This window comes from Octopus sinensis, linkage group LG6 (assembly GCF_006345805.1).
Source record: "Octopus sinensis linkage group LG6, ASM634580v1, whole genome shotgun sequence".
Taxonomy (NCBI): domain Eukaryota; kingdom Metazoa; phylum Mollusca; class Cephalopoda; order Octopoda; family Octopodidae; genus Octopus; species Octopus sinensis.
The window spans coordinates 113,059,541-113,083,433 of record NC_043002.1 but is presented as its reverse complement, the minus strand read 5'-3'; the positions used below and the strand labels follow the sequence as shown (position 1 = coordinate 113,083,433).

Here is a 23,893-nt window from a genome sequence, read left to right as displayed (position 1 = left end):
AATTCCTTTAATATCTGCAGGAAATCAACATAAACTGTAGCAGCAGTATCAAAATGTAGCAAGGATTGTTTAAAGACTGACCCAGCTCTTAATTCTCTTTTTCTATTCCAGTTTATTCACTGGGGCTAGTTTAGAGTGGTTTACAGCTACGGACATTTATAGGCACTGCTGAGGTTTTTTGTTTTTGTTTTTACTTTTTAAGGAATCAAAATACAAAATGTTGACGATGCCTTGAAGTTAATTATAATTACAAAGATCTTGTTGCATTGCAGTTTTGCGTTAGGAAAAGACAAAATAAATATTTGCCAAAATAGTATCTTGCTGAAGAATGAGAAGGTGGATCAGTGAAATAATTCAGTGTCATACTTTTAAGCCCGATATCAGGCCCACTATAGAAGAAACAGTTGTTGATGTAACAACATAGACCTGAATGTAGTGGAAACCAAAGGACTTTTGCTAACTTCAAAATGCATAAACCTTCCTTCCCCATTTAATATCATCATCATCATCATCATTTAGCGTCCGCTTTCCATGCTAGCATGGGTTGGACGGTTCAACTGGGGTCTGTGAAGCCAGAAGGCTGCATCAGGCCCAGTCTGATCTGGCAGTGTTTCTACGGCTGGATGCCCTTCCTAATGCCAACCACTCCGTGAGTGTAGTGGGTGCTTTTTACGTGCCACCCGCACAGGTGCCAGATGGAGCTGGCAAACGGCCACGGACGGATGGTGCTTTTTATGAGCCACTGGTACGGGGGCCAGGCAAGGCTGGCAACGGCCATGATCGGATAGTGCTTTTTACGTGCCACCGGCACGGGGCCAGGCGAGGCTGGCAATGGCCACGAATGAATGGAGCTTTTACGTGCCACCAGCACGGGGGCCAGGCGAGGCTGGCAACGGCCACGAACGGATGGAGCTTTTACGTGCCACCAGCACGGGGCCAGGCGAGGCTGGCAGCGGCCACGAATGGATGGAGCTTTTACGTGCCACCAGCACGGGGGCCAGGCGAGGCTGGCAACGGCCACATCAAATGAAAAATGTTGAGTTGGTGAAATACTTCAATTTCTGGGCATGCATATATGAAACCACCTTCTCAGGCCTTATAAATTTGGGCACCCTAGTGGAAGTAGACCCCGGTTGTTCATTCTGCAAAAGGCAATAGTAAAATCTCTATAAAATTGCATTTTACCATTTTCAAAGTGGGGAGGGCATTAGTTAATGTAGTCCTAGATGAACCATGCCTGAAAAGAAAAGAAGAAAATAAAATAGACTGAGGTTTTAATGTCATTTGACTGTAGGTGTTTGCTTGATCAAAGTGCACAGTAATAACACTGCTTTTACTTCCTCTGGAAATTGAAATTGAGCAGTGATGTGGTTAAAAGCTACCACTTGTATGGCGGAGTTGATTTTAACAAACTCACTCCTCATTACTTTATGAAGCATAAATCTATGGTAAAAATCTATTTACCACTCTAAAACTTCTTTACACTGCAGCACTAGATAACTTGCCAGATATTTATGTGGTATGTTCTGACATTCCTAGCATACTTTAGTAGACCTACTAGATCTCTCAATGCCTAATTGTTCAATCCCCTCCATTTAGTACTGAAATTTTGGGCCTTCAAAAGGACCAAATGATTAACAATCTGTGTGTTCTCTACACTTGACTGAATCCAAAATAGTCAGTCATCCAGAAAGCTGCTTCTATATAATCAACCGACTGTCATGCTTTCTTTTTTATGTTATCCAATTCTATTAACTGTTCTCTTTTACTCTCTTTTACTTGTTTCAGTCATTTGACTGCGGCCATGCTGGAGCATCGCCTTTTAGTCGAGCAAATCGACGCCGGGACTTATTCTTTGTAAGCCCAGTACTTATTCTATCGGTCTCTTTTGCCAAACCGCTAAGTGACGGGGACGTAAACACACCAGCATCGGTTGTCAAGCAATGCTAGGGGGACAAACACACAAACACATACACATATATATATATACATATATACGACAGGCTTCTTTCAGTTTCCGTTTACCAAATCCGCTCACAAGGCATTGGTCGGCCCGGGGCTATAGCAGAAGACATTTTGCCCAAGATGCCACGCAGTGGGACTGAACCCGGAACCATGTGGTTGGCTAGCAAGCTACTTACCACACAGCCACTCCTGCGCCCATTGAATTTTTTTTTTTATATGAGCTCAATCAAACATTTCAGTGAATATCCTCTACTATTTCATATGATCCTAAACTTTTGAGAAATATTCAGCTATTTACATCAAGTCATATTTGGCTTAGTGCAGATAAATTAACAAAGATGGCCCTTGTAATTAACATTTAAATTTATGACTATGATCTTAATAATCCTGTTATTGTGGTTGTTTACCTTTTGGTCAACCCTTTGTGATCAAAGATGCTCCATAAGAGGACAACATTATTCTGGTGTCTGTTTGAAGTCAGCAGCATGACTCAAGAAAGATTTAGTTTCTAATTCAAGCAGGTCAAGCTATTCTTTAGAAGCTCTTGTATTGTACCCATTTCTGTTGCTTCTACTGCTGGTGTTAATCATGATCAAGCAATCTACTGATCCAGTACATTCCATATGTGACCACCTTGTCTTCTACTTCATCTAAGGCTATACAATCCTATATATATATTTTTAAATAGTAGGATGTGATTTGAAGAAAATTTGGCAGCTTTTTCTAGAAGGTGATGAAATCTGCAAAGAGGCTTTCTTGGTTTATTTTGCTGTTTTGGTATTACTATATTTTCTATTTCTCCCCAGATAAATATCTGAATATGACAAGAAGCTTTAAATATAATGAAATACTATTTGAAACTTTTCTTTTCTTCCTTTTAGACTGTGTCTGTAATTATCTTGGCACCAACTCCTCAGGTGGTCTTTGCGACAGAGTTTCTGGCCAGTGCCACTGTCATCCCAATGTTATTGGAAGAGAATGTGATCAATGTGCTGATAACCACTGGAACATTGCTAGTGGAGATGGCTGTGAACGTTGTGAATGTGATCCCCTCGGTTCATTTTTCCAGCAATGTAATCAGGTAAGTCATTACACAGAAATTGCTTTTTTTAAATTCTCTTTCTGTAAAACAATAGCCAAGTTCACTGAGTTAAAACAGACACAACAAGATGAAAATATTTTACTGTTTGAAGCAGTGGTTCTCAACCAGGGATCATTGAAGATTTTGCTGTTAAAATTCATGTGCAATTGGTAAAACTTCTCCAACACAGAAAATATTTCAACAATTTTTTATACAATTCCTAATAATATTTAGTGATAAAAATATAATGGGACATTTTTAAATGTTGAATGGTTATGAAGGTCCACCTGAGTAAAATAGGAATCAAAGGGGTTCATTGTCTTAAAACATTGTAAAATGGGCAAGTAGGTTTTTAGCTAAGAACTCTGAGTTCATCTTCAGAAATGATCCTGACTAGTAGGGCTTTCCCCTTGTCTGGTTTTGGTTATGGCTTACCTGAGTGACTAATAGCCAAAGCCAGAATGTACAACAGCCCATTCCTAGTTAAACTGACCAGTCAGAAACATCTGATACAGGATGGAGACTTTTTGTGACCAAGGGAGAGTTTTACCATCTCACTTTTGGTAGTTTAACCAAATAATCTTGTTACTGAAGCAGTGAATTGGCTGACCAATTAAAACATAAGTATCAAAATATTTAACAATTTATGGCTAAAAATAACTTGCAGATCGATGGTCAGTGTCAATGTAAAACTGGTCGAGGTGGACGTACGTGCAGTGACTGTGAAGATTACTACTGGGGAGATCCCGCCGTCCAGTGTTTCCGTAAGTTCCCGGTCTTTCTAATCAATACATAATTGCATGTCATTACATTAAAATCATTTTTGGTGTGTACTTTTAAATTTGTTTCACTGGGTTTGCTTTATATGTTCACTCATTATTTAGACTTCAGTTGAGAAAAGATTAAGAGCTTTGGTGAAAGCCAAGGATGGCCATTTTGAATTGTAAATATGTAAAACATTGTCAGTAACAATCAACCTGTAAACTTTTATTAACCAAAAATCTAAAACTTTTTATTTTATGACAATGGATAAATATATGTCACACTCAGTACATTCTTACCTGTATATATCTTCTGAATTGCTTCAGAGGCAGATGAAGTCGGCAAAAGTAATGAAGCACTGTAGTAATATTGTGTATCGAAGAATTATGTATGTATGTATGTATATATGTCTGTGTGTGTGTAGCGAAGGTATATGGTTTAGAGGTTAGAGTACTTGGTTCATGATTGTGAGGTCATGAGTTCAAATCTTGGTGGTGTGGTGTGTTGTGTCCTTGAGCAAAACACTTTATTTCACATTGCTTCAGTTCATTCAGCTGGCAAAAAAGAGTAGTACCTGTATTTCAAAGGGGCCAGTCTTGCTACATTCTGTGTCACGCTGAATCTCCCTGAGAACTACGTTAAAGGTACACGTGGAGTGCTCAGCCAATTGCATGTTAATTTCACGAGCAGGCTGTTCCGTTGATTAGATCAATTGGAACCCTTGTCATTGTAACTGATTGAGTACCCATGTAGGTATTTAAAGACCCTTTGTTGGCATGTGTCACTTCTTCACTTCTATTATGCCCCCTTTAATCACCGTCTCTTCCTCTCTCACTCCCTTATACTTTATCACCCCACTTGTGCTGTTTTTCTGTTATATCTACTTATCAACAACAGTATACCTATTTCTTTATTACCCACAAGGGGCTGAACGCAGAGGAGACAAACAAGGACAGACATAGGTATTAAGTCGATTACATCGACCCCAGTGCGTAACTGGTACTTAATTTATCGACCCCGAAAGGGTGAAAGGCAAAGTCGACCTCGGTGGAATTTGAACTCACAACGTAACGCAGACAAAATACCTATTTCTTTATTACCCACAAGGGGCTGAACACAGAGTGGACAAACAAGGACAGACATAGGTATTAAGTCGATTACATCGACCCCAGTGCGTAACTGGTACTTAATTTATCGACCCCGAAAGGGTGAAAGGCAAAGTCGACCTCGGCGGAATTTGAACTCACAACGTAACGCAGACGAAATACCTATTTCTTTATTACCCACAAGGGGCTGAACACAGAGGGGACAAACAAGGACAGACATAGGTATTAAGTCGATTACATCGAACCCAGTGCGTAACTGGTACTTAATTTATCGACCCCGAAAGGGTGAAAGGCAAAGTCGACCTCGGCGGAATTTGAACTCACAACGTAACGCAGACGAAATACCTATTTCTTTATTACCCACAAGGGGCTGAACACAGAGCGGACAAACAAGGACAGACATAGGTATTAAGTCGATTACATCGACCCCAGTGCGTAGCTGGTACTTAATTTATCGACCCCGAAAGGGTGAAAGGCAAAGTCGACCTCAGCGGAATTTGAACTCACAACGTAACGCAGACGAAATACCTATTTCTTTATTACCCACAAGGGGCTGAACACAGAGCGGACAAACAAGGACAGACATAGGTATTAAGTCGATTACATCGACCCCAGTGCGTAACTGGTACTTAATTTATCGACCCCGAAAGGGTGAAAGGCAAAGTCGACCTCGGCGGAATTTGAACTCACAACGTAACGCAGACGAAATACCTATTTCTTTATTACCCACAAGGGGCTGAACACAGAGTGGACAAACAAGGACAGACATAGGTATTAAGTCGATTACATCGACCCCAGTGCGTAACTGGTACTTAATTTATCGACCCCGAAAGGGTGAAAGGCAAAGTCGACCTCGGCGGAATTTGAACTCACAACGTAACGCAGACGAAATACCTATTTCTTTATTACCCACAAGGGGCTGAACACAGAGTGGACAAACAAGGACAGACATAGGTATTAAGTCGATTTCATCGACCCCAGTGCGTAACTGGTACTTAATTTATCGACCCTGAAAGGGTGAAAGGCAAAGTCGACCTCGGCGGAATTTGAACTCTGCTTATGATTGTCTCTCTGCCATCATTTCCTCCCTTACCATCTTCCTACTCCTATCACTCTGCTATTCCCATCACTTTCTTTCTTCTTTCAACCTCATGTTCTGGTGCTCTCTTGTCCATCACCTCTCTCTTCTGTTTGTCCACTCTATTAGGTCACATTATGAACAGATGCAATGTTAAATAGAGCACCCTTTAGTCTTGCTGAGGACATTAAACTTCTCAGGTGCTAGTGCCATTGATGGGGTGTATTCAGTACACCCTATAAAATAGTTAGCATTAGGAAATGTATCCATCCATAGAAACCTTGTCAAAGAGGAATGTGTAAGCAAGACATGTTCCTTCATTCAACTCAGGAGAGCAGTAACTGTGTGTATATCTTTATATATAAAAGTGAAGTTGTGTGTCTGTCTCCTACGATTTAGATTCCTAACTACTCCCACATTTTGCGGTGCAGTTTAACCAAAACCGGGTATCTTATAGTCGTGATTCATATCGAGCCCTTCTGGGCATTAGCGCGCGTCTACGATTTAAAAAAAAATTTACCATAATTTTTTTCCATTTTAATGCATTTTTTTCGCTATTATATAAGGGAAGTAACTCTTTAAAATTGTCTACGATGAGTCAACGATTTAAAAAAAAATTTACCATAATTTTTTTCCATTTTAATGCATTTTTTTCGCTATTATATAAGGGAAGTAACTCTTTAAAAATGTCTACGATGAGTCAACGATTTAAAAAAAAATTTACCATAATTTTTTTCCATTTTAATGCATTTTTTTCGCTATTATATAAGGGAAGTAACTCTTTAAAAATGTCTACGATGAGTCAACGATTTAAAAAAAAATTTACCATCATTTTTTTCCCATTTTTAATGCATTTTTTTGCTATTTTTTGGCTATAACTCTCTAAAAATGCTTATATAGTTATTTCCCTTACAAACCCGAGCAACGCCGGGCGGTACTGCTAGTCTTATATATATATGACTAGCTGGCAGATTTGTTACCATGTCAGACAAAATACTCAGCAGCATTTTGTGCATGTTTACGTTCTGTGTTCAAATTCTGCCAAGGTTGACTTTGCCTTTCTTCCTTTTGGAGTTGATAAAATAAGAACTAGTTGAACTCTGGGATCAATGCAATTGACTAGCTCCCTTCCACAAGATTTCAGGCCTTGTGCCTATAATAGAAAGGAGTATTTATAGGTGCAGGTGTGGCTGTGTGGTAAAAAGTTTGCTTTGAGTGGATTTGGTTGATGGAAACTCAAAGAAGCCTATCATATATATATCTATGTGTTTGTGCTGTTGCGTCTGTGTTTGTCCCCAGCCACTGTTTGTGTATTTACATACCCATAATTTAGTGGTTTGACAAAAGGGTCTGATAGAATAAGTACCAGGTTTAAAAGAAAAAGAAGTACTGGGGTTGATTTATTTGACTAAAATTCTTCAATGGCATTGCTCCAGCTTGGCTGCAGTCTGATGACTGAAACAAGTAAAAGATAAGAGACTGAAGATAAATGTCATTTATTAGTTCTAACGAGGCATTTTATGCAAATTGATGACAGATTGCTTTTCAACTGATATTGGATTTTTACTTTTTCATTAGACCTAAGATTTCATAAGGCTAGATTCAAAACAAAATGGTTTCTGGAGGTGGGATAGGAAAGAACTATGACATATATATTCATTTGTCTATTTGTTTGATAATTACATCTGTATTTTTGCTTCTATTTGTGGGATGGGCAATAATAATCCATTGTTAATGATTTGGGAATGCTGATGTATGGAATTTAAAATACTGCATGAGTGTATGTATGTTTATATATATATATATATATATATATGAATGTATGTTTGCATGCACACACATTTATATATTTATATAATGTATGTTGTTTATCTTATCATTTTCTACTTTGTTTCGTGTGAGAAATGTGTGAGATAAACATTTTGTGACAGGAAACTATTAATGATAAAGAAAAAAAGGAAAAAAATTTAAAAAATTGAAAATGTAAGTCATGGGAGATTTAATATGGCAAAATGTTGAAACTTTGTCTAAGTGGATTGGTTCTTTTAACCATATTTGTGTGTGCATATTTTAGTTTCAAGTTTTGGTACAGAGACAGCAATTTTGTGGTGGCCGGGGGGGGGGGGGGGCTAAATCTATTACATTGATCCAGTGTCAACTGATACTTTATATTAATCCTAAAAATTTGGAAGGCAGTCAGCCTTGGGGTCATTTAAACTTAGAACATGAAATCAAAAGAAATGCTGCTAAGCGGTTTTGTCTAGCATGGTAACGCTTCTGCCAGCTTGCTGCCTTATATGTGTACATATCTTTATATATAAAAGAGAGGTTGTGTGCTGTCTGTCTCCTATGATTTAGATTCCTAACTACTCCCACATTTTGCGGTGCAGTTTAACCAAAACCGGGTATCTTATAGTCGTGATTCATATCGAGCCCTTCTGGGTATTAGCGCGCGTCTACGATGAGTCTACGATTTAAAAAAAAATTTACCATCAATTTTTCCCATTTTTAATGCATTTTTGGCATATATAAGGGAAGTAACTCTCTAAAAATTTATTATTAAATCTCAGAACGTAAAAAGCTACAGTAACACCCCCCTTCCTTTGTGGTTAGCCATATTGAGATGGCTATTATACTTTACATCTCTAAAAATGCTTATATAGTTATTTCCCTTACAAACCCGAGCAACGCCGGGCGATACTGCTAATATTAAATAAGACCAGGTCTTGAAGAAACTAAATCATGTCTTGCTCAGTAAACATTATATAGAAAGGTTTGTAAATTTTGATAAGATCGTATGATAAAGTCAAGGATGCTGACATTTCAGACAAAACTTACCAAAGTGAGAGAAGTTTCCTTTTATCACAACTTGCTTTGCTCATCTCGCCATGATGTAAAGATTTATCAAATCTTATGAACTTATACATATATTAGTTGTTCAATAAAACAGCCTTTTGTTTTTAAATATAGGCTAATAGGAACTTTTCCTAATGATATATTTTTTTCTCTTTTACAGCTTGCAATTGTAGCCGAGAAGGTTCAATCTCAACACAGTGTAATCGTCGAACTGGCCAGTGTACTTGCATTCCTGGTGTCACTGGTCACAATTGTGACAAATGTGCCCGTGGAACCATCGGAAAACTACCCAACTGTAAATCATGTGGTGAATGTTTTGATAATTGGGACAGAGTTGTACGTGATCTCAGCGGTAAGTTTATGCTTGGATTTCTTTTTAACTAATTGAATATATATAAAAGTGAAGTTGTGTGTCTGTCTCCTACGATTTAGATTCCTAACTACTCCCGCATTTTGCGGTGCAGTTTAACCAAAATCGGGTATCTTATAGTCGTGATTCATATCGAGCCCTTCTGGGTATTAGCGAGCATCTACGATGAGTCTATGATTTAAAAAAGATTTACCATAATTTTTTTCCATTTTAATGCATTTTTTTGCTATTATATAAGGGAAGTAACTCTCTAAAAATGTATTATTAAATCTCATCTACAGTAACACCCCCCTCCCTTTGTGGTTAGCTATATTGAGATGGCTATTATACTTTACATCTCTAAAAATGCTTATATAGTTATTTCCCTTACAAACCCGAGCAACGCCGGGCGATACTGCTAGTTGAATATATATAGTTGCAGCGTGAAAGGTGTTTATAATGTTAGTTTCACCTCAACATTTAAATTCAATTTGGCAAAATATTTTCGTCGCTTTCAGACCACGACCTGTTCGCTGACAAAATTCCATGCTGCTGAGATGCAGCATGGGGAATTTTGTCACTGACAAAATTCCCTGTGATAAAGTCGCAGTTGAAGTGAAAGTAACAGTTTTTGTGTTTTTAACCCTTTCGTTACTGCATTTATTTTGAGATGCTCTGTGTTTCTTTCAATTAATTTTAAATATAACAAAGAATTTAGTAAAATAACTTAGTTATCATTAAGCTAGTATTAGGAACATAAATTGTGACTAAGGTTTAGTGGAAAATTTTAATTCAAAACTTAAGAAAACAAGACATTTTACCACAGAGCCAGAGCCGGTTTTGGCTGGGTTGGTAACGAAAGGGTTAAATGGCTTGTAAACACCTTCCACACTGCAATTGTTTTTGTTTTAGCACACGATCTCAGATCAGGTCACTTACTATGCAAGTACTTCTAATATATTATAATTAAATATAATTTATTGCTGCTTTTGTGTAGGATTGAACCATCAAATACATATTTACATAAACAACTTGTTTACACGAACAAGATAGAAATATTGACATCTGCTCCTTGTTTTTCATTTGCTCTATATATAGCAACTAATTACCCCTGAAGTAAATCTTATAATCTGAAATTTTTTAGTTTTGAAACTTTGATACTTTAAAATAAAATAATGTAACTCTAGGGATGCTGAATTATTGAGATGAAACACTTGACTTTGACTTCAATCATTGATGATATTTGTACGGAATTTTGTTGGAGTTATTTTGTGTAATATTTTGTTAAATGAATTTTTTTCCTGTTTGTTATAATCATAAATGTTTCTGTGGGTTTCAGTTTCTTCATGTTTGGTCATATGGTATTAAGGCATTATATTACTCTTAAGCATTTAAATTGGCCATACCCAGCCTAAATATTCTACTTGTTTTATGTTCAAACTGGCCAGATCTGGCATCTCACACATATTCTTCAATGTCATTCTAAAAATATACAATCACATCAGTGAAATCACAAAGCTATGAGATAATACAAGATTAATTGAAAACATTGTGAATAAAAAAAAATCACCCTTGACTGAGTAATCTGAATGCTAAAGAGTTAATTAATATAAACTGCTCAACACTTTCTTATCTCACCTGAATATGATGCTTATCTACAATTTATGTTGTTGCTTAAGCCTTAGGTCTTATTGAGCAAGTCTATGAAAAAAACAAAACTTTGTAGCTTTGGCCACCTCAGCATATAACTTGGATTACATTAAGTATGACCTGGCTGCTATAAGTAGCATGTAGAGGCTCTATCATAAACTTATGATTAATGATCTTTAACCTTAGGTCACCTTTAATCCAGATGAATCTTCCAGTCATGACCATCCTGATTTTGTATAGCTAGGCCAACATCTCCCATTTATCTTTTTTTAAAGATGGTAAAGTATGATTTGAGGGTAGTCTGGTTGCTTTTTCCAGCAAGTCAAATGGTCACATAGTACCCTCTTTGCCTTATGATCAGTGTTGTTCATCTGAAAGATATCTAGCTATTGAAATATTTTCCAGTTTATTTCTGACCTTTTTTAAACTATGACATTACAAAAAGGGAATATGTTTTTTTTTTTTGACCATTTCATTGCCATGTCACTACATTAACTGTGGAGGAATGAGTTCTGCAAATTACAGGGTAGCAGTAATAAATACAATGTTGTTACCAGTTCAAACGTGCTTGAGGTATATTCAAACCCAAAAGAAAGCCATTCACTGTGTTTTGTCATTGAGAAAAGTTCTTGCTGTAGACAAACAGTGTAAATAGACTAGAATCAGCTCACAGTGCCACCGACCTGGACTGTGAGATGCAAGCATTCTGAACTGTTTGCATCTCACAGTCTGGGTGGGTCGAGCTGGCAGAAACGTTAGCGTCCCGGGCGAAATGCTTAGCGGTATTTCGTCTGCCGTTACGTTGTGAGTTCAAATTCCGCCGAGGTCGACTTGGCCTTTCATCCTTTCGGGGTCGTTAAATTAAGTACCAGTTACGCACTGGGGTTGATGTAATCGATTTAATACCTATGTATGTCCTTGTTTGTCCCCTCTGTGTTTAGCCCCTTGTAGATAGTAAAGAAAATAGATACTGTGAGCTGATTTTGGTGTATTTGTTGTCTACAGCAAAAACTTTTCTCCATGACAAAACACAGTGAATGGCTTTCTTTTGGGTTTGAATACGTCCCAAGCATATTTGAACCAACAGTAATCTTGAGCTTGCGAATTAAAACCTGTGTTGTTGAAGCAGTTGTTTCTTGAAGCTGAATATCTTTCATATTTCTAATTACTTCACTTGTAAAGCAAGAAGTTGTCTCCAGTAAACTGTGGCAAAGCTTAATTATGCACTCTCTTTCTCCTTCTATAGGGTTACAAAATGAGAGATAAGATGATTTGAACTTTAGACCATGTAATCTGAAACCACATTTGATACTATTATGAAGTAATCTGTTATGTAGCACAAAGAGTGGACAAAATGTATTGCTATGTGGTTTCAAATTTTACTTCTCAACTCAATTGTTCCTGGCTTGATCCTACTGGGTGGCATATTGGGCAAGTACTTCTATTGCTCCAGATTGACACTAAACTTTTGAGTGGAATTGAGGAGAGAGAAACCTGCTGAATGGATGTGCTACATGGCCCTTGAATACCTTTGGTGGAGTCCACTCTACTGTTGGCATTCAGACCAGGTTTATTGATAGCCCATGATGGGTTTCCTCCTTTGTTTCCTCAAGACGTGTCTGCCAGAAAAGTTAAGGGAAAGGCTCTGGTAGTGCTTGTAACAAATACAATCTGTTAGTTGGTGTGTGACAACTGCAAATCCTTGAGATACACCTGGGATGGTTAGCAGTTGAGGTCAGAGCATGAGTTAGTGAAGCAATCACTCCATCATATATTTCAGTGTGGGTTTGTGTTTTTGTATTTCTTCTGCAATCAGTCTCCAAACTCATCTACAACAAACAACAAAATAACTTTCTCATTTGTTGGGTTTTAGTAATGGCTGTAATAAATGACTTTAAATTTTTGAAATATTTGTAATCAGATCGCACTCATGAGATGGTTGACAAGGTCAAGAATATCACCATTACTGGTGCTGCGGGGGCTTTTGAAAAGGAATTCCGTGCAATGCGAGAGAACTTGGATGAAGTTAGGCAGATTATAAGTGAAGTTGGTGGTTCATCAGAGACTGTTGCTGAATTAGACAAGATGCTTGAAACAATCAAGTAAGTGTTATTTGTTACTCACTTAAATTTGAATATGTAGAAGTTGAATCTATGATAGAAGGAATGTTTGCAGGAAATGGTGAAGTCATCATCATCATCATCATATTTTTAGTTTTATTGAGGTAAAATTTCTGCTGCTGTATGTCCTTCCTGTTGACAACCCTCACCTGTATCCAAATAAGGTAATCTTTCTCCATGGCCTGACATGTTTTGTAGCCTATTGGAAATAACATTTATTTACAACAATCCCATGATGTCAAGATGGAGAGACACACATGCATATATATATATATATATATATATATATATATATGTAATGTATGTATGTATGTGTGTGTGTGTGTGTGTGTGTATGTATGTGTGTGTGTATGTATGTATGTATGTATGTATGTGTGTGTGTGTATATATGTATGTGTGTATATATGTATGTGTGTATATATGTATGTGTGTGTGTATATATGTATGTGTGTGTGTGTGTATATATATGTGTGTGTGTGTGTATATATATGTGTGTGTGTGTGTGTATATATGTGTGTGTGTGTATGTGTGTGTGTGTATATATATGTGTGTGTATATATATGTGTGTGTATATGTGTGTGTGTGTATATATATGTGTGTGTGTGTGTGTGTATATATATGTGTGTGTGTGTGTGGTATATATGTGTGTGTGTATATATATGTGTGTATGTGTGTGTATATATGTGTGTGTATATATATATATATATATATGTGTGTGTGTGGTGTGTGTGTGTGTATATATATATAGATAGATAGGTATCTCGCTCACCTTATTGCTTCTCCATACTGATATTTACTATCAGCTGCACTTCCACCCTTGTACATCACTCATTATATTCCCCTCTACCCTCATCTCTAACTATTTGTTATTCCCCCTCAAACTCTTATTGTGCAACCCACTACCCTTATCAATCCATTGTTCATATCCTCTTTTATGCTCATCTTCATGTATCTCTTGAGAGTTTGCTCTGCTACTGAATCACTATCATCTTCATCTCCTCAACTACTTCCACACACCCTTATATAATGTTGTGTTGCTATATACCTTCTCTATAGCAACACACCTATGCTTGTCACTCTGTCATATTTCTTTAGCCTTTCACTATTTAGCATAAAACACCATCTCTCAATTACTCTCCCTATTTAGATGGTGAGAGGTTTTTTTCCTTTTCCATTTTTTTTGTTCTTTTTCTTTCTTGTAAGTTCCTTGACAACCTTACTAGTGTTTGATGACGTGAAAAAAAGCACCCAGTATTAAATGCTTCGCATTAAGAAGGGCATCCAGCCGTACAAACAACGTTAAAGCTAATTTTCTGGAACTTGGTGCAGCCCTACAGCTCACTGAATCTTATTAAACTGTTCAACCCATGCCAGCATGGAAAGCAGATATCGAATGATAATGATGACGTTGTATTTTACACTTTCTTTCAGTTTCTTTCAATCAAATCCATTCCCAAGTTAACCCTCCTTTAATTGTAGCACAGTAAGTACACATAGAGCACCACTTACACATTGCAAATGGTTATGTTGTTAAGCAATTCACTTTGCAATTATGTTGTCCTGGATCCAACCCCACTCTGTGCCATCTTGGGTAGTTTTCTGTTACTGTAGCTTCATGTTGAGCAATACCTTGTGAATGGAATTTAGTTAGTTAGTTTGTTAATTTTTGGGCTCAAAAGCAAAAAGCAAGGCCATGTAGGGGGACATGGAGTTATGTACAGGGTGGTGTTCATGTAAAGAGTTCAGGCCCCTTGTGGTTAAGGGAGACTTTGAACCGAGCGGTCGTCGGCATCTTCACCATCTCGTCCGGCAGCTTATTCCACGGATCCGCAACCCGGACGGAGAAAGCCCCTCTCCTTCGATTGAGATGAAATCATCGCAGGTAGAGCTTTTTGGAATGACCCCGCAGCCGACGCTCTGGAGCAGGAGTGAAGAACAGCTCTTTCGAGAGGTTACACTTTCCGCTTATGATGTTGTGAGCGAGAATGAGATCTCCATGGCGGCGGCGTTTTTCTAGAGAATAAAGGTCGAGCGTCTTCAGCCTTTCTTCATAAGACAAATTCTTGAGACCATGAACCATGCGGGTAGCCAGCTTCTGGACTCTCTGTTGAAGCCTTTCTATGTATGTGTGTGTGTATGCACCCATGTTATTATCATCACTTTTTACCTCAACATTTCAATATTTGTGTGGATTGGTTGTTGCCTTTTGAGGTTGTGTATCCAAAAGCATGTCATCTGCCTTTTGTCCTTCTCCTGTTTAATGTTATCGTTTCTATTCTGTTGGTCTGCATTATTAGACATCCCTAATTTCTCCACTCACTCTTGACCCTTCTTTTCCATTCGTTCACCTCAGCCTCGAAGGTCTACCCATACACCTTATCACCACAATTCTTTTATTACCTTCCACCTCTATCCAATCACTTCTTCTAAAATAATATTGCCCCTTTATAGCAATAAATCTATTCTGCTTCAGCCCTTTTCTGTCATACTTTACCCCTTTTTATTGTCCTAGCATAAAGTCCCCTCTCCCAACTTGAGGTTCATAGTATTGCAAGCTATATGGTGACATCACTAGCACTGGTGGCACAGAAAAAAAGCATCCACCATAAAGGTTGGCTACCACTGTAAATTTGCCTTTCAACAATGTATTTACATTATGTTTGATTCACAGATACCTATTTTAATCTAATATTGCTTCTGTTGCATATAATGGATATATATATATATATATATATATATATATATATATATATGTGACCGACCAGTCCATCAGATGTAGTTACACATCGCTGGTCACAATGCGTTCGCATTGTTTTAGCCTTCAAATGATGCCACCCCGCTGGCTAAGCAAGCAGGCCAACAGAAGAAAGAGTGGGAGAAAGAGTGGTGAAAGAGTACAGCAGGGATCACCACACCCTGCCGGAGCCTCGTGGAGCTTTTAGTTGTTTTTGCTCAATAAACACACACAACGCCTGGTCTGAGAATCGAAACCGCGATCCTATGACCGCGAGTCCGCTGTCCTAACCACTTGGCCATTGCGCCTCCACTTATATATATATATGTATATATATGTATATATATGTGTATATATATGTATATATATATGTATATATATATATATATATATGTGTATATATATGTATGTATGTATCTTGTTTCAGTCATTACACTGCATCCATGCTGTGGTATCACCTTGAAGAATCTTAGTCAAAGAAATTGATCCCAGAGCTTTTTTTTTTAAAGCCAGGTATTTGTTCAACTGGTTCTTTCACCAAGCCACTAAGTTAATGGGGCATAAACACACTGGTTGTTGAGCAGTAGGAGGGGGAAAACACAGGCACAAAGACACACATGTATGTGTGTGTGTACTATGGGTTTTTTCCAGTTCCTGTCTGCTAAATCCATTCACAATACTTTGGTTGGCTTGAGGCTATAGTAGAAGACACTTGTTCAAGGTGCCATACAGTAGGATTGAATTTAGAGCCATGTGACTTGGAAGTAAACTTCTTACCATGCAGCCATGCCAGCACCCATATATATATATAATAGGCACAGGAGTGGCTGTGTGGTAAATAGCTTGTTTACCAACCACATGGTTCCGAGTTCAGTCCCACTGCATGGCATCTTAGGCAACTGTCTTCTGCTATAGCCTCGGGCCGACCAATGCCTTGTGAGTGGATTTGGTAAACGGAAACTGAAAGAAGCCTGTCATATATATATATATATGAGTGTGTGTGTTTGTGTGTCTGTGTTTGTCCCCCTAGCATTGCTTGACAACCGATGCTTTTGTGTTTACGTCCCCATTACTTAGCGGTTCGGCAAAAGAGACCGATAGAATAAGTACTGGGCTTACAAAGAATAAGTCCCGGGGTCGATTTGCCCGACTAAAGGCAGTGCTCCAGCATGGCCGCAGTCAAATGACTGAAACAAGTAAAAGAGTAAGAGTATACACACATTTGTATGTATGTGTATGTATACTTTTATGGAAATGTCAAATGCAAGAGATGGCTGTGTAAACAGCTTAGAAGATTGGGTAAAATATCTTCATAAGACTGAAAGATGTGACCAGCAAGCTGCTACAAACTATTGAACTCTGATCCTCTGGTTGCAAGAAAACTTCACCAGGCTCTACCTGCACTATATGTATCAAATGTTCTTGTTGTTTCCATGCCATTGTACTGTGGTATTCAATAATAATAATAACTATCATCACTTGAATTAAGCTTAACAGAAACTCTTCTCAAATGACAATATTATATAAAGCATTGTTGTATTTTGTCTGTTTATTCAGGAAGAATTTGAGTGTCAATAACAGATTAGTTGATGATGCTGAAAATAAATTACTTGCCACCTCTAACACCGTATTGGATTACAAGAGCAAATTGGAAGCTTTGCAACTGGACATAGAAGATTTACGAGAGAAAGCTCGCAAATTGAATGATAGTGCTCAGATAATTAAAGAAAATGATTATGAAGGTAAGTAAAATTTCTTATATGCATAATTGTTCAGGTGGAATACCTTCCAGCTGAATTGGCGAAGCATCTGTCTGTGTGTCTGATGGATAATTGTACATTCTGTAATTGTATGCAAAACAGTTGTCTATGCATGCAAGTCTTCTTTTCTCGCATCACTTGATGTTTCCCAAGGCAAAGTCAAAGATGATAGTGCTTAGTACAAGTGTTGTTGTAGGTGTTCCTCTCAAAATGCAAAGAGTCTAAATCATCATCATCGTTTAGCGTCCGCTTTCCATGCTAGCATGGGTTGGACAGTTCAACTGGGGTCTGTGAAGCCAGAAGGCTGCATCAGGCCCAGTCTGATCTGGCAGTGTTTCTACGGCTGGATGCCCTTCCTAACGCCAACCACTCCATGAGTGTAGTGGGTGCTTTTTACGTGCCACCCGCACAGGTGCCAGACAGAGCTGGCAAATGGCCACGGACAGATGGTGCTTTTTACGTGCTTTTACATGAATAAATGCCACAAAACATCTTGTTCAAATCTCTAGCAATTCTGCCATCTATCACCTTCCATTGGGTATCTGACTACATTATCCAATGTGTTTTTCCCCTTATGTAAGGCAGTATTGTGTTATTTGTTGGATGTTTGGCTGTTATTTTTAACAAGTGGAAGGATTACGTAAAGGTTCTCGTCAGGTGAACTTGGATGATGGACTGATGATGACAATGATACTTCCATGTTGTTAATGTTGTGGCTTGAGTCATTGACATTGGTATGGCAGTGTTACAGTGTTACTGCAGCCATGCTGGAGCACCGCCTTTAGTCGAGCAACTCGACTCCGGGACTTATTCTTTTTGTAAGCCCAGGAAGAGTGGACTAGCCGAACTCTTATAAAAAGGAGCATATTGGTTGAGATGGAAAGAAGTCATAGGAGCCGTTGAGAGTTTTGTATTTATTGAAGGATTGTGTTTAGTGGAGTAATTTGAAGTACATCAGGTGAAGATAGTTGTGTCTATCTTCGCTTCCTGAAGTCTGTAAATCCAACGAATAGAAGGATATAAAAGTTAGGTTCCACTATCACTATTCAACACTACCCTACTACCACAATAGTAAACTGTTACACAACCACCTTGCACAACACACTCTGATCACTTCACCACTACCACCACACATACTGTTGCTACACATTCACCACCACCGCCACTCTGCTGTCACACTAACTACCACTGCCACTTTCTCCCTGTCACTCTACTACTATCACCACTATGTAAACAAACAAGGGAGCCTGGTTCCCTGCTCATAGGAAAACAATGTAATACCTTTAATAATAATTCCAGTTGATGAAGGTTGACCTGGGACTTAACACCCACTTCCACACACCCCCTACACACACACACACACACACACACACACAGGGGTGAAGTTTAAACTTAGAATCTTGTATATTTTATATCAACAGCAAGCTTACACTGCTCTTATCATTATGTAGGAATGTTGTTACACTATAAGCAACAAATGTCCTGAGTTCAAACTTAAGTTATGGAAAATATATTAAGAACAGTGGTCAACGGGACTGATGAAAATGTGAAATAAGAGAAGGCAAATCCTCAAAGAGTTGCTTTATTTAGACTGAAGCTAATGTAGACCATTAGATATATGTTGTATGTGTCTTGTATTTACACTTGTGATTATGTGTTTCCATGACAGGAGCCTACAACATAACGTTAGAAGCAAAGCAGATGTCTGATAAAGCTGATCAAATTGTCCGTAGAGCCATGAATACTGTAAGAAGTTCCGAACAGAATCGTAATGCAGTTGAAAGAGAGATTGCTCATGTAGAAAATAAATTCCGGTCTCAGCTCGATGTGGAGAAACGCAAGCTGGATGATCTTGACCAAAATGTTAGTGATCTTGATGAGAAATTGATGGATGTCAATGAAAACGTAAGTTGTTCCAAAATATTAATTTCTATTCTCTCTTCCTTCTTCACACTTTTCCTCCTCCCTCACCCATTTACCTCCTTTTTTTTTCTGTTTACCTCATTTTCATATTTTTCTTTCTCCTTTTCCATTGTCTTTCTGTTGTCTCAGCCCTTACTGTCGTTCATCTCTTTTTTGCCTCTTTCCTTGCTTACTCCTCTTTCATCCTTTGTTTTCGCTTTTTTGTTCCCTTTTCCTATCTTTTCACTTTTTCTACCGTTTCTCACCTCCCATTTTCTTCTCGTATATCTTCTGTTGTGTCTGTCCTTTCTCTCCACCTTTCTTCTTTCTCTAGTTAGTTAGTTAGTTAGTTAATTTTTTGGCTCAAAAAGCAAAAAGCAAGGCCATGTAGGGGGACATGGAGTTATGTACAGGGTGGTGTTCATGTAAAGAGTTCAGGCCACTTGAGGTCAAGGGAGACTTTGAACAAAGCGGTCGTCGGCATCTTCACCATCTCGTCTGGCAGCTTGTTCCACGGATCCGCAACCTGGACGGAGAAAGCCCCTCTGACGTATCTCTGAAGCCTCTGATAATTAAGCCTGAACTGGTACAGAGACAATTTGTCAAAAGATAATGCTTAAAATGAATATACTTTTTCTAAGATTCTATACATCTCTGCCTATGCAGTGTTTTACGGTCATATTACACTGCATGAATCACTGAGGCTTGACTCTTTTCATACCAAACTGCCTGAGACTACCTTTGGTTCTATGATTAAAACTCCTTGTTTTGAAATTATCTAAATTAAAACTTTGCATCAAAATTTCTTGTTAGTTTATTTTCTGAACTTGAGAAATGATAATCCTTTCTAGTTTTGGCTCAAGGCCAGCAATTTTGAGTGAAGAGAGAAATCAATTACATCAATTCTTGTGCTCAGCTGGTACTTGTTTTATTTATTTTATTGAACCTGAATGGATGTAACATAAAGTGGACTTTGGCAGCATTTGAGCTCAGAAAAAGTGCCAGAAGAAATGCCGCTAATCATTTTGCCTGGCTTGGTCATGATTCCACAAGCTTGCTACTTTTAACCCATTAGCATTTAAACTGGCCATACCTAGCCAAAATATTCTACTTGCTTTATGGTCAAAATGGCCTGATCTGGTTTCTCACACCTACAGATTTAATTTCTAGTCAGGCACTCTCTACCTGATGTATATTACTCATATTACTCTCAATTTGATGTGTGTATCCTTACTTGGATGCCTGCATATCCTTCTTTAGATACAAGCATTTCTTCACTCAAATGCTAGCATACATATTACCCATACACACCTGCACTTACACCTGCACTTCTGAACACTACTACATGTACAATAATAGAACACTTGCTTAGTATTTATGCGTATACTCACTGTCAAGTGATGACAGCTGCTCAAGCAGTTTTTTATTTGCCTACCCATATGATTTCTGGCTCTTTCTATTTGTGCTTTGTTTCTATATTTAAATAATATTTAGGTATCAATGCATACATATATCTATGTGACTACATTAGAGAAACAGCTAAACTTTGTGTTTGTGTGACCATGGTTTATTTCTGTTTTGTATGCATTTTCTATATTAAGTAATATAGGTACATATTTTTTCATCTGTTAATACATTTTAAAACTGGGTGCCCTTCCTAACACTAAGCTTCGAATAATACCAAGGAATAAAAGTGGTTAGATGGTAATCGTGCGGAAATCTATTGGGTTGTACCTATTCTTGGTTTGCAGACTTAATTTATCACCTGGTTTAATCTTACCACTTGACCACTGGGTGCTTTTATCAGAGTTCCCCTCTGTGTTAAGCATTTGAGTCAAGTTTGTGGTTTGAGGCCAACACAACCTTTTAGATGGGCAACTTACTACCACCTCAGTTATCTTTGAATAATGGTTTCTTCCATTCTGGCTTTACTTCATGAATCTTAAAGCATTTGTAAAATGGTCCATTCTTCCTCAGTATAGGATGTTGTTGAATTTGTTTTTGTCACACTGGAGCCGACAGTTAGTGACATCCCTCAAAGACACAACATGATGATTCTTGTGATCAACTTTTATCCACTTCTCCCTTTCCCTCAGTTTGTTGGTTCTCCAGCAAGTATAGGCTTTTAAGAAACCCACCTGTAGTCATTGGTATTTAGCTAAGCCATATTCAAAAATTGAGCAGTGATTAGCAAAGAGCACTGGAATCATAATCCCCACCTCCCACAGTCAAATCATTGAATTCTTGACACTGCCAAAATACTGTTCAATCCTCTGGACAATTTTCCTTCTTCATTTCTTTTTCTAACACTTCAACACCCTGGACTCTCCACATCAGCTACAGGGATATAAGCCATACATCTCTGTTCCCCAACACATTCCCTTATCTATGAGTGTCCATGCTATTCTACTCAGAATTAACTGTAGAGGGTGGTGTCTACCCATATGTCTGTCCAGAGGATTATTTACTCTTCCCATTACTTTTCCCTCTGTAAGAAACTGAAGTGTCATGTGACTGTATGATTTGAAGTCTCTGACTTTAATGTTTAACCCATTAGTGTTCGCATTATTCTGCCAAAATTAATACTTCTTTATCCTTGTTTTGAACTAATCATGCATTATCTTGTAGCTTTGAGATTTTAATGAGGTAGCTGTTAATTTTTAAAACGATATTGTATGGTTGGTGTGAGAGTCCAGATCTGGCCAGTTTAAACATAAAACAGGCAGAATACTTTTGGCCGGATATGGCCAGTTTAAATGCTAAAGGGTTAAACCTTTACAAGGCAGTGAGCTGGCAGAATGGTTAACATGCCAGGCAAAATGTTTAGTGGCATTTTGTCCATGTTTACACTCTGAGTTCAAATTCCATTGAGATTGACTTTGCCTTTCATCCTTTTGGGGTCGGTAAAATAAATATCAGTTAAACACTGGGGTTGATGTAATTGATTTGAAATTTGCATATAAACCTTTACTTCAGGCAAGGAAATGGTACTTTCTTAACAGGTTTTTTAAAATTTCAAAGCCTAATACTTAAAATTCATGTCACCAATTCATTTTTTGAAGGTCTGTGGCAAAAGAGGAGACCCTTGTGATGCTCTGTGTGGTGGTGGTGGTTGTGAAAAATGTGGAGGTTTTGGTTGTAATGGGGCTACAACAAAGGCAGAGAATGCATTGGAACTTGCTGAAAAGGCTCAAAAGAATCTACAAGAGAGAAGTTCAAAGATACCAAATATTGTTAATAAGGTGAGTAATAATTTGATGTTATAGGGATCTTAAACAGCTTTCGTTCTCAGTCATTACCTTCATCATCAGCTTCATAAAGGCATGGCTGTTTGCTGAAGAAATTTGCTTCCCAACCAAGTGGTTTCAGGTTCAGTCCTACTGTGATACCTTTGGCAAGCGTCTTCTATTATGGTCCTCAGCTAGCTACAGAGTTCTGAGTAGATTTTTTAGATGAAAACTGAAAGAGGCCCATCACATACATATGTGTGACACTATATATATATATATATATATATATATATATATCACCGTGACCGACCAGGCTATCAGATGTTGCTACACATCGCTGGTCACAATGCGTTTCGCATTGTTTTAGCCATCAAATGACGCCACCCCGCTGGCTAAGCGAGCAGGCCAATATATATATAAGGCGAGCTGGCAGAAACTTTAGCATGCCGGGTGAAATGCGTAGCCGTATTTCGTCTGTCGTTACGTTCCGAGTTCAAATTCCGCCGAGGTCGACGTTGCCTTACATCCTTTCAGGGTCGATAAATTAAGTACCAGTTACGCACTGGGGTCGATGTAGTCGACTTAATCCCTTTGTCTGTCCTTGTTTGTCCCCTCTGTGTTTAGCCCCTTGTGGATAGTAAAGAAATATATATATATATATATATATATAGTTTGTATATGTATGTGTGTGTGTGTATGCGTGAGTGTGTAGGTTTTCCCCTTGTCTTGACATGTGCTCATTGGCATTCATACAAATTGTATCATTATCTCCCATTGAACCATATCCAGGCTGTTTGTTAGATAAAGGGAAACGTTGCCTTGCTTAGACACAGATATGGTTTTGTGACTGGAAGAGCACCAACTCTAGAAAAGTTTGCTTTAATCATGTTACTTTGTGACACCTGCTAGTGTGTGTGCATGTACATGCACACACGATGCGCTTCCACACAGTTTCCATCTGCTAAATGCACTCATGAAGCTTTGGCTGGCTTGTGGCTATACAGCTGAATAAGAAAAGTATTTAAATTGTGTTTAACTCTTCCTGTATTTTAACTCTTCCTGTATTTTGGATCGTCCAGCCATTTTCTTCACCCACTTTTGCTGGGTGGGTTTTCATGATAATGTCTGCAGACCCTTCCTCCACAGGGTCCAATCAGAAGCAACCATCATTACACTTTCCAGCTGGATTCCCAAGTAGGACCAACTGAGATTATGGATATCACCCGATCATCTCATCCTTGGTCTACCCCTAGGTCTCACGCTGGCTGGATTGGCTTGAAGTATCCATCTTGTGATTCAT

General features: G+C 38.2%; 1 protein-coding gene across 1 annotated transcript in view; it reads left to right on the top strand.

Annotated features, from left to right (window-relative positions):
- LOC115212908 (laminin subunit beta-1) overlaps nucleotides 1–23,893 on the top strand; it is a 92,601-nt gene that overhangs the window by 48,486 nt on the left and 20,222 nt on the right. Inside the window, exons 15-21 of the mRNA XM_029781724.2 lie at nucleotides 2,847–3,046; nucleotides 3,714–3,810; nucleotides 9,009–9,200; nucleotides 12,769–12,949; nucleotides 17,259–17,443; nucleotides 19,131–19,366; nucleotides 22,426–22,605. Coding sequence (XP_029637584.2) covers nucleotides 2,847–3,046; nucleotides 3,714–3,810; nucleotides 9,009–9,200; nucleotides 12,769–12,949; nucleotides 17,259–17,443; nucleotides 19,131–19,366; nucleotides 22,426–22,605 — 1,271 coding nt within the window. The remainder of the gene's footprint in view (nucleotides 1–2,846; nucleotides 3,047–3,713; nucleotides 3,811–9,008; nucleotides 9,201–12,768; nucleotides 12,950–17,258; nucleotides 17,444–19,130; nucleotides 19,367–22,425; nucleotides 22,606–23,893) is intronic.